At 37.6% G+C, this 9,954-nt stretch overlaps 1 protein-coding gene across 2 annotated transcripts; it reads left to right on the top strand.

Moving 5' to 3' along the window:
• Nucleotides 1-60: 60 nt before the first annotated feature.
• On the top strand, nucleotides 61-8,369 carry irf4a (interferon regulatory factor 4a). 2 transcript variants are annotated; one of them, XM_077519871.1, is made up of 9 exons: nucleotides 61-413; nucleotides 1,387-1,584; nucleotides 1,689-1,875; nucleotides 3,356-3,447; nucleotides 3,531-3,675; nucleotides 3,761-3,841; nucleotides 3,912-4,289; nucleotides 6,521-6,633; nucleotides 7,749-8,369. In XM_077519871.1, the coding sequence occupies exons 2-9, from the start codon at nucleotides 1,387-1,389 to the stop codon at nucleotides 7,893-7,895; spliced, it is 1,341 nt and encodes a 446-aa protein (XP_077375997.1). In that variant the 5' UTR covers nucleotides 61-413; the 3' UTR covers nucleotides 7,896-8,369. The 2 variants fall into 2 exon arrangements, with proteins under 2 accessions (XP_077375997.1, XP_077375989.1); XM_077519863.1 differs by having other exon boundaries at nucleotides 3,522-3,675.
• Nucleotides 8,370-9,954: the final 1,585 nt, after the last annotated feature.

Genomic DNA, 9,954 nt, shown 5'->3' with positions numbered 1-9,954 from the left:
CACAACAAAAACATTCAACAGGGTTTCTTTCCACACTGCATGTGCACTTGCTCTTAAAAAAAATAAAATAAAAAATAAAAAAAAATCTAAGAAGAATTCCACTAATTGTGAACACAAGAGACAACACAGATCTACAAAATGAAATGTTCACGTTGTATTTTGCTTCTAACATGATTGGTGTCTATACAGTCAAATATTCCAGTGGAGGGAATCCCCACAGCAGCAGACTCTTGAGCGTGGGGGCGTTGTGCTGCGAGACCAAGAAAAGCACCTGACTGCCGAGCATCTCTTCTACAAAGATCTTGCCATGTCAGGCTCCTCCCCGCTCGCTGCAGCCAATCAACATATGATCAGATTTAAGAGTCAGACAGCAGAGAAGAGTACGTGCAGTGAGGCAACTTTTCTGGTTAAAGGTGAGCCACTTTTTGATACTCCCTTCACATCATAAATGTCAATATCAATTTTGTATTTTAGACATTTAATCATATTATGGGTCGCAAATTGCTTGATAAATGAGTAACTATTGCAGACATGTTAGATGAGATGTACATTTTGTGTTGCAACATACAATCTTCAAAATTTACAAAATACACAGCAGGAATTAGTTGAATCTTCATCATCTCAAAAACCCGTGTTCACAAACTCATGGTCAAGGCCTAAAATGGTGCTAAATGATTATCATAGTAGTTATAAACGCTACAATTGACATTTTTAAAATTATTAGTTAATATCCAGTAAATGTCATTTTATGGCGATAGATCGGTTTGAAATGGCTTGATTTGTGATAAATGATACAATAAATACTGCAAAAAATCGTAGATGAAATACATTGACTACATCATTTCTTAATCGTAACAAAAGTGACAAAGTACACAAGTAATCCTAGTCTGGTTGAATTCAATCTTGTAGACTCTCGTATAGGTCTGGAGCAGGAGTTCTCAAACTAAGGGCCAGGCCCCAAAATGGGTCCCTTGACAATTATTTTTGGGTCATTGGTTATAATAGTAGTAGCTATTGGGTTACTAAGTGATATAAGATGTGAAATAGTGTAGTAATATTAACAAGTTGAGTCAACACAACATGGGTAAGAATAAAAGTGGTGAGGTGTAATTCTGAACTTTTGATTTTTGTCTATTGAGTTTTTATGAGTAGTTCATGTACAGAATGTTGATTTTATGGGGAAAAAAAAAAAGTATTTTAGCTCCCAGGTATAAACTATCACCAAGGCCAAACGATCCTTATTTGGATCACTTGCACAGATACTGCAAATGTATATAACCCCCCCCCCCCCCCCCTCCAACCCCCCCCCCCCCACTACTTAAAAAGAATTTTAATATGGAAGTAATACTGCAACCTGATTTTCTGTTTCAATTCCCTCCCACAAAGATGAACGTGGAGGAAGACAACGGCCCGGCAGCGGGCTGTTGCACCGGCAAACTGAGGCAGTGGCTGATCGATCAGATTAACAGCAAGCAATACCCCGGTCTGGTGTGGGAAAACCACGAGAAAACCATCTTCAGGATTCCGTGGAAGCACGCGGGCAAGCAGGACTATAACAGAGAAGAGGATGCTGCGCTTTTCAAGGTCACACCTCTGATTTCCGTCAAAGTCACTGTTAGCCGTCCACATTTTTTGATATGTTTGGTTTGAAAGAACGAGGAAGCTGGCTTATTTCATGAATGTTCCAGGCATGGGCTTTGTTCAAGGGGAAATATAAAGAAGGCGTGGACAAGCCAGACCACACCACGTGGAAAACCAGACTTCGCTGCGCCCTCAACAAAAGCAACGACTTTGATGAGCTGACGCACAGGACCCAGCTGGACATCTCGGAGCCTTACAAAGTCTACAGGATCATTCCAGAAGCGGCAAAGAGAGGTAAACATGTACAATGACAATCGACTCTGACGAGGCAGGAAGCACAAAGGAAGTTGAAGCCTGCACCAAAAGGGACATAGTTTTTTTTTTTTTTGAGGGCTTCAGTTACCAAGTGCAAAGTGCACTCGAGCAGTGAAGCATGACTAATTCAGCCACAGCATTTCGGCACGACTGCACAATCAAATGAGATGCAAAACACGAACTGAAATGTATGCTGTATTTACTAGAGAGAATTGGTTGAACAGTTAACATATTTAGACCCTGTGAAACCTTATCAGTGTGTTGTGTATTCCAGATGACCAAAACAGCTAATGACATCTTTCATAGTACCAAGATTGACTTGTGAGAGGCAGCATGGTGCATCCAGACTAATATGAACAGCAACAAAGAATGAATAATAACGAATTGTGTATATCATAAATATTAAACAGATTTAGCATTTAAGATGATCATCCTCCGAGCAGATTAGGGAGGGAGAAAAAAATCACTTTTACCACACCACAGGATTATCACTCAGAATGCTCTTGAGCAACTGATCATATTGGGACAAAATGTTCAAATTCGGCCTGATTATTGGTATGCGTGTACTCCATTTAATAAGCTGCAGCAATTTTGCATCTTATTTCCCCCCATCAATTTAGTACAACCCTCAGATGACTTTATAAATGTTCCCTGATGTGAAGGTTCCGTCACCCTTGCTTTAAATTGCGCAGATAGACACTAATGCTCAAAATGTTGTGTTCACTGAAAAATATCCTTATTTATTTTTTATTTTTTATTTTTATTTTTTTTAAGAAAAGCACAAGTGCATATATAGATATTAGCGATATTTTCTGGGCCGATACCGATTATTAGTAGACAAGTAAATATCATAGCACCCTGGAGTTTTCTACAGTAAATAAACTTTTCCAAAATTTCAAAGTAACTGGAATGTTAAACTCTTAAGTATCTTTGTTTTGCTGTAAAAAAAAAAAAAAAAAAAAAGCCTAAGAGTGCCCAGGGTCAGTAGAGTCTCTTATAAAGTTAGCTGAATATATTTAACAAATAATTTCCTGAGGTTTACACAGTTTTAAATTGATCTTTTATTGGCCTTCAGATTTAAAAAAATAAAATAAAATGACGATACTGATATTCATCTATCCCTAATAGAAAATGTATGCATACGGTATACAGTACTATATACAGTACACCGCAGTTTGAAAGTTTGAGGTTACTTAACGTTTTTTTCAATAAAGAAAACATTAAATTAATCAGAAATACAGTCGAGACATTGTTAATGTGGTTTAAAAAAAAACAAAAAAAATCATGCTTTTCTTTCTATTCAATTCATTTCAAAGTGACCCCATGCTTTTGAACAATAATACAGTATATACAAGTATGTGTTTTGATGGAAGAAATGTAATTTTGAATTGTGAGTGCCTAATTCCTCTAATTACTGTCACTTTCTCACTAATCTGAAAATCTACCATAATCCATACAGGTACAGCAACAGGCCCAAAGATGAGTGTCAGTATAGAGGATGAATCCCAATCCTTTGGTTTGATCCCTCCATACTCAACACCGCACAGCCAGGTGAGCACACTGAAGCTCAGATCAAACTTCTGCTCGCATTTCTATTAGAAACAGGTTTCATGATCTGTCTCCAGCTTTCGCAGGAGATACGAGACTGGAGGGATTACAACCTTCCAGAACTGCACCCCGTTATTACTCACAGTGGTTTGCATGGAGAGCTGCCGTATACTCAGTGCCACTTCCCTTTACCAATCAGCCGAGCTTGGCCTGAGACACAGTCAGAAAATGGTAAAATACCGCCACACGCTACATTCGTACACAAGAGTGCCGATAGTGGATCAGTTTGATAGCATTTTTGACGGATACTTTGCAGGCTTTCAGTTCTCCTTCCACCCCTATGTGTCCGAGGCCCAGCAACCTTTGTACATGATGGACCACAGCGATATCATAACAGGTCGAGAAACATGACATCTGCGCACCAAATAACATGGACTCATATAAGTCATTATGTCTCTTTCCTCCAGATTTTAGCCTGCATGTGTCCCTATTCTACAGAGAGTCTTTGGTGAAGGAGGTGACCACCAGCAGCCCAGAAGGTTGTCGCATCATCCCTCCTTCCTCCTCCTCGCCACCATCCTCATCCTCAGAGTTTCACATCGGGGCGGAGATCGTTCTCTTTCCCTTCCCGTTCCCCGAGTCTCAAAGGCAGGGTGCCGAGAGGCTTGCTGATGTCCTGGAGCGAGGAGTGCTGCTGTGGATGACGCCCGACGGCCTGTACGCCCGCCGCCTTTGCCTAGGGCGAGTGTTCTGGGAGGGGCCTCTCGCTCCCTATGTGGATAAACCCAACAAGCTGGAGAAAGAGCTGCCATGTAAACTGTTTGATACCCAGCAATTTCTGATTGGTAAGCACATTTTTTTTTTTTTTTTTTGCAAGTGTATACTGTTATGACACAATGCAATATGCAAAGTCCAAATAGTATCAATTTTGTTCACACTGTATCTTAGACACAGATACATTAAATACTGTAACATTTGTAGAAAATCGCTTTAAAAAAAAAGTGTATTTATGCAATTTATTAGGCCCTTTCCACGTGGAGTTTACATGGTTTTCCCATGCAAATTGTTATTGTGAGTGTGAATGGTCTATATGTGCCTTGCAATTGACTGGTGATCAGTCCAGCGTGTCAGTCTTTCACCTGGCATAGACTCCATTGAGGAAAGATTGGTAAAGAAAATGCATGGAAGGAAAGTGATTAAATATCTCTGCTGAGTAGGTTGCTTTGGTTTGTTGTGTGGCATTTTCTGTCTACAGTTTTTGACTGGTGGGTATTCTTTAACGAATGTTACATTTTGGTGACAAATAATACAAAAACATATTATTTATTTATTATTTATTTATTATTCTTTTTATTTATTATTCTGTATGAAATTATTCTTTTATAGTGTACAATTATACAGCAGAGTGTAAGTTTGAAGTTCCCCTTGGGGGACCATAATGATATGAGAGTAATTGGGGAAAAAAAAATGTCTGGATCTGATACAAACTGTAACAATTTTAAATTCTTTTTTTTTTTTTTTGCACGTTAGGCTAATCGATGCCCTCCTGAATTTAGCAATCCTCTACACCAGCCGACTGTCGTTGTTATTTTGGCTACACCCTCCGAATCAACAGTACAATAGTTACAGAATTGTGAAATAAATCCCTCTTTTAGAATAAATGAGCTAATGCTAACTTAGTTAGCAATGTGCTAGATGGCGGCTTCGTATAAAGTTGTAGATGTAATTTTCGTCGGTCGCTGGTTGTCGCAAGGAAATCGCACACAATAAGAAAAGTACAATGGGAGCTGTGTGTCATTTCTCTTTACTGGATGGTGTAATAATTCCTCATTTGTTTTTGCATGGCAATAAGCTTGCCTTTCTGAGGGCGGGGTCGGCCCCAATTTATTTATTTTTATTTTTTAATCTTTATTGAACAACTGTTGCAATCTGACAACAAACATCATCACAGAAATCAAAACATTGCAACCATAAAACACACCCCAAATAAACAACCCAAAAAAAAACCAAACAAACAGAATGCCAGGGGGCTACAACACTCAAAAGAAAAGTACCAGATGTGATTAGGCTGGCCGATTGTATCGGGGTCGTCTACTGATGATGTCACGCTACAGAATTGGCTGGAAATGATCCGGTTGATGTCAAAATATTGGCAAGAAAATATTAAAGATGTCATTTAAATAACAAACTGTATTGACTGAAATTGTAAAAACATAAATAAACCTAAGAATATAAAAGCAGGATACTTTCAGATTGAAGAAATAAAATAGATTGAAGCGCCGTCCCGTTGCCGGTGACGTCAGTACAACGGCGCTAACGGAATGCGCAGTCAGATGTGTTCACGGTTTCTTTTTTTAGCTGCTCACAAATCACAATACATCACAAAAACCGTCTTAATGATAATAGGAACACATTACCAAGTGATAATATTTGTCACATCTCAGTCAATTAATTTGGGTATTTATCATTTATTTAATCAGTTTTATTATTTATTCAATACAGCTTACGTTTATATTCTGAGATTTATTTCTGTTTTTTTTACAATTTCAGTCCATGCATTTTGTTAATTAAATTACATCTTTAATATTTTCTTTCCAATGTTTGTCATCAACCGGATAATTTCCAGTCAATCATGACGACTAATTGCTGGCGGTGCATATTTACTGCCGATGATGAATTTGGAGTGAGGTGTTCTTTAGGTGGGTAAGTCCCTGTTGGTGTTATTCTTATCATGGGGCCACCCACATCTTGTGGTGGACCACTAACACGACTCAAGTTTATTTTTTTTATTATTTTTTTTTATTTTATTTATTTTTTTATTTTTTTTATGTACTGTTAAATGCCCCAAATTTCCACCAAACTCAAGTCACTTTCAGATAAATGATCTGACGAGGATGGAACAGGCAACAAAGGGAAATGTGCTGTTTCCCCTGTCGTCAGAAAAATAAATATTCAAGTAAAGCACAGTTACTGTACCGGAAAAATCTACAGTAATATATTGTATCTGTACCTCAATTTTTACTCTCCACCATTGCATAATAATGATCTGTGTGTTACATATTCTCCGTGCAATCAGAGCTTCAAGATTTTGCCCATAATGGACGACGTGTACCGAAACACCAGGTGGTTCTCTGCTTTGGAGACGAGTACCCCAGCCCCCAGCGTCCAAGAAAGATGATCACAGCTCAGGTACTCATGCACAACAGCGCTTACAAGTATTCAAAATCACACAATTGCTATTATTATTATTATTATTATTATTATTATTATTATTATTATTATTATTATTATTATTATCATTATCATTATTATTATTACTACTACTACTACAACTACTACTAATAATAATAATAATAATAATATATTTGTAATGCACTTTTCATCAAAATGATCTCAAAGTGCTACAGAGAAAGAAAAAAATAAAATAAAATCATGTTCATGATTAAATGTCATAGGCCGTTCTAAATAAAAAGGTTTTCAGGCCTAAATTCAAAGAGTCCAGGCTCTGAGTGGCCCTTAACTGGGTTGGGAGGCTATTTCAGAATTGCAGTGAGAAAAATGAATGAGAAAATTGTGAAATATTTTAGTAATATTTTCTTTATGCTACCAACAGTTGTTTAAAATAATAGAATTAATAACATGCTTGAGCCTGAAGTTTTTTTTCGGAATGGCAAATTCTTTCTATAGACAGACAATGGAATCCTGGTGAGTAAGAATGTTGTTTTTCTTATCAATACCAATCCTACTTTTACTTGAGTCAAGGTATTTTTCTGAACTAAAACCTTACCTTTTCTAATTTGTTTAATGTACTATGAGTATGAACTATAATAGACAACTTCATGTGGCCAAATGATGATGATGTTTGGAATAACAGCAGCGTGTTTTCGGTTTAACATCCTGTAATAAGAGATTATTTTATTATTATCAAATCATCTTGTTAAACCAGGTGTGGGTAACCTGTGCCCGTGATTGCATTTGATCCGCTCCCTTCCATGCAATTTGACAAAGAAAACCAGAGAGCGACTGTTATAATAAAGAAAATTATTCCGCAAATTTTCATCATATATCATAATAAACAGTTCTTCAGTTGTCCCATCCCAGTATATTTTTTCATCATCATCATCCTCATCATCATCATTATCATCATCATCACCATCATCATCATCATAATAATAATAATAAAACTTTAATGACCTCTCACAAGAAAAATGTACCCCAACCATCCCTTTCAAGGCCCCTTGCTTTTGTATGTGTAAAAGTAAGTCAGCGGTAACCAACATATTTCACGCGTAATTTCCTTTTAGGTGGAGCCAGTGTTTGCCAGAAAATTGGTCAACTATTACCAGCAGAGCAATGGCCACTACTCGCCGACTTACCAACACATCCAGGAACAGAACACATCAAGTCCAAATCCCCTCCCTTCCCCGAGAACCTCGCACATCCAGGAGTGACACATACAAGTACAACCTTTATCACATCTATGAATGATAGAACATAGAGAGGCCCCTACTGAAACCCCCTGCCCCCCACCACAGCACACCTAGCAGAATCGCTATGTGCACCCTCTATGAACATTTGTGACTGTGTGTGAAGGATGCGGTTTCAGAGAAAGGGTATGAGGTTGGGGCACTCTAACAGGAAATAGTACCACAGGTGCACAGGAAGTACAGCCCCTCACAAAAACGCAGGGATAACGCATTGTTTGAAGAAATATGTCACATTTTTACCAATAGACGGTAACAAACTTACAGAGTTAAGAGACTCAATAGGAGTTGGTGCACATCCATCACACAGATTCTTTTGTGCACAGTCTACTACTAATAGACAACTGTGCACAACATACCTAGTAGGGGTGTTAAAAAAAAAATCGATTCGGCGATATATCGCGATACTACATCGCGCGATTCTCGAATCGATTCAATAATCGGCAGAATCGATTTTATTTATTTTTTATTATTATTTTTTTTTTTTTTTTTTTTTTTTTTTTTTTTTTAAGGATTCACACCTTGAGCATGGAAGAATGTTATATGAACGGAACATTAAGCCTTAATATTTTATTTTAATGCTGTTCAAACATGAAACAGATTACAACCTCTATAAGACTGAAATTTCAGTTAAATAAATAATACATTTTCATATAAATCTTACACTCTACAAGCTTACTGATTAGTATTTTCTAAATTTGAATGAAAAAAAATCGCAACAATCGACTTATAAATTCGTATCGGGATTAATCGGTATCGAATCGAATCGTGACCTGTGAATCGTGATACGAATCGAATCGTCAGGTACTAGGCAATTCACACCCCTAATACCTAGTAAACCCTCCTACACCCCCCAACCCTCCAAAAAAAAAAAAATGGCAATAATGTGTTCTATGCAGCCCCACTAGTCTAAATATGTTGATTATGTTAGTGGATTAGGAGTTAAGCAGCAAAATCCAGCTATTCTTTATCCATCTCAGGGGGCGGCCATTTTGCCACTTGCTGTCGACTGAAGATGACATCAGTGTTGCTCAGGTCTCAGGTAACAACCAATCACAGCTCAGCTTCAGAAAATAGGTGAGCTGTGATTGGTGTGATTGCCTCAGCCGTGAGCAACTGTAATGTCGACAACAAGTGGCAAAATGGCTGCCCCTTAAAATGGATAAAAACGGCTGGATTTCGCTTCATAACTCATATTCCACAAATGTAATATTATGCAGAATGTCATCTTTAGACTAGTGAGGTCACATATAACGTATTATTGTCAAGAAATGTTTAAGATTGACTTCCACTTTAACAATGATCAAGGTGGGCGGAACTCACGTCAAATAGCAAAAGAAAATAAATGAATGATGAAATGTCTGACATTTGACTGAAAAAGTAGAATCTTTTAAACTTTGTTCAGACATTTTATTTCACTGACTGAAAAGATTTTTGCTTGTAAGGGTGACAATTGTCCTGCTGTTCCCCTTTAACCTGAAACTTGCGGCCTTACAAATGAGAAGAAAAACTACCTTTGTGGGTTCAGTCAGGGAGGAGCCGTCGCGCTTCCTATGCCTTAGTAGTGCTACATCACTGCATTAAAACCTAAGAGATTGCTTGTTAGAGAGTCCAACAAGTTCTCTTGAGCAATACTTTAACAGTATTATGCCATATGCACTGTAAGTATGATTCAAATCCTTTTCAGTTCATAGGTTTTATTACATACAAGATTTTTTTATTTTTTTTGCAGTGGTTTCAACAGTCAGTGTTTACTTCCTTGTAATCTAAAACCACATCACTCTCACAATGGTTTCAAATGTGGGACCAAAATCACGTGAAGTAATCATCGTCTTCATTTTCTACGTGTGTGTGCGTACGTGCGTGCTAACCACCAATCCTAAATCCCGTTGCTGTTGTATAATTGATTTGATTCTGATTGAATGTTGAAATGAGTGAAGTTGTTTGAGTTGTATGACAATTAGAGGTACGTGACATTTGTAGATTTAACAACAGATGTTAATCCCCCACCTACACCATCAATGAC

This window comes from Festucalex cinctus, chromosome 1, assembly GCF_051991245.1.
Source record: "Festucalex cinctus isolate MCC-2025b chromosome 1, RoL_Fcin_1.0, whole genome shotgun sequence".
Classification (NCBI taxonomy): Eukaryota; Metazoa; Chordata; class Actinopteri; order Syngnathiformes; family Syngnathidae; genus Festucalex; species Festucalex cinctus.
The sequence above is the reverse complement of the archived record's forward strand: the minus strand, read 5'-3'. Positions and strand labels throughout refer to the sequence as shown.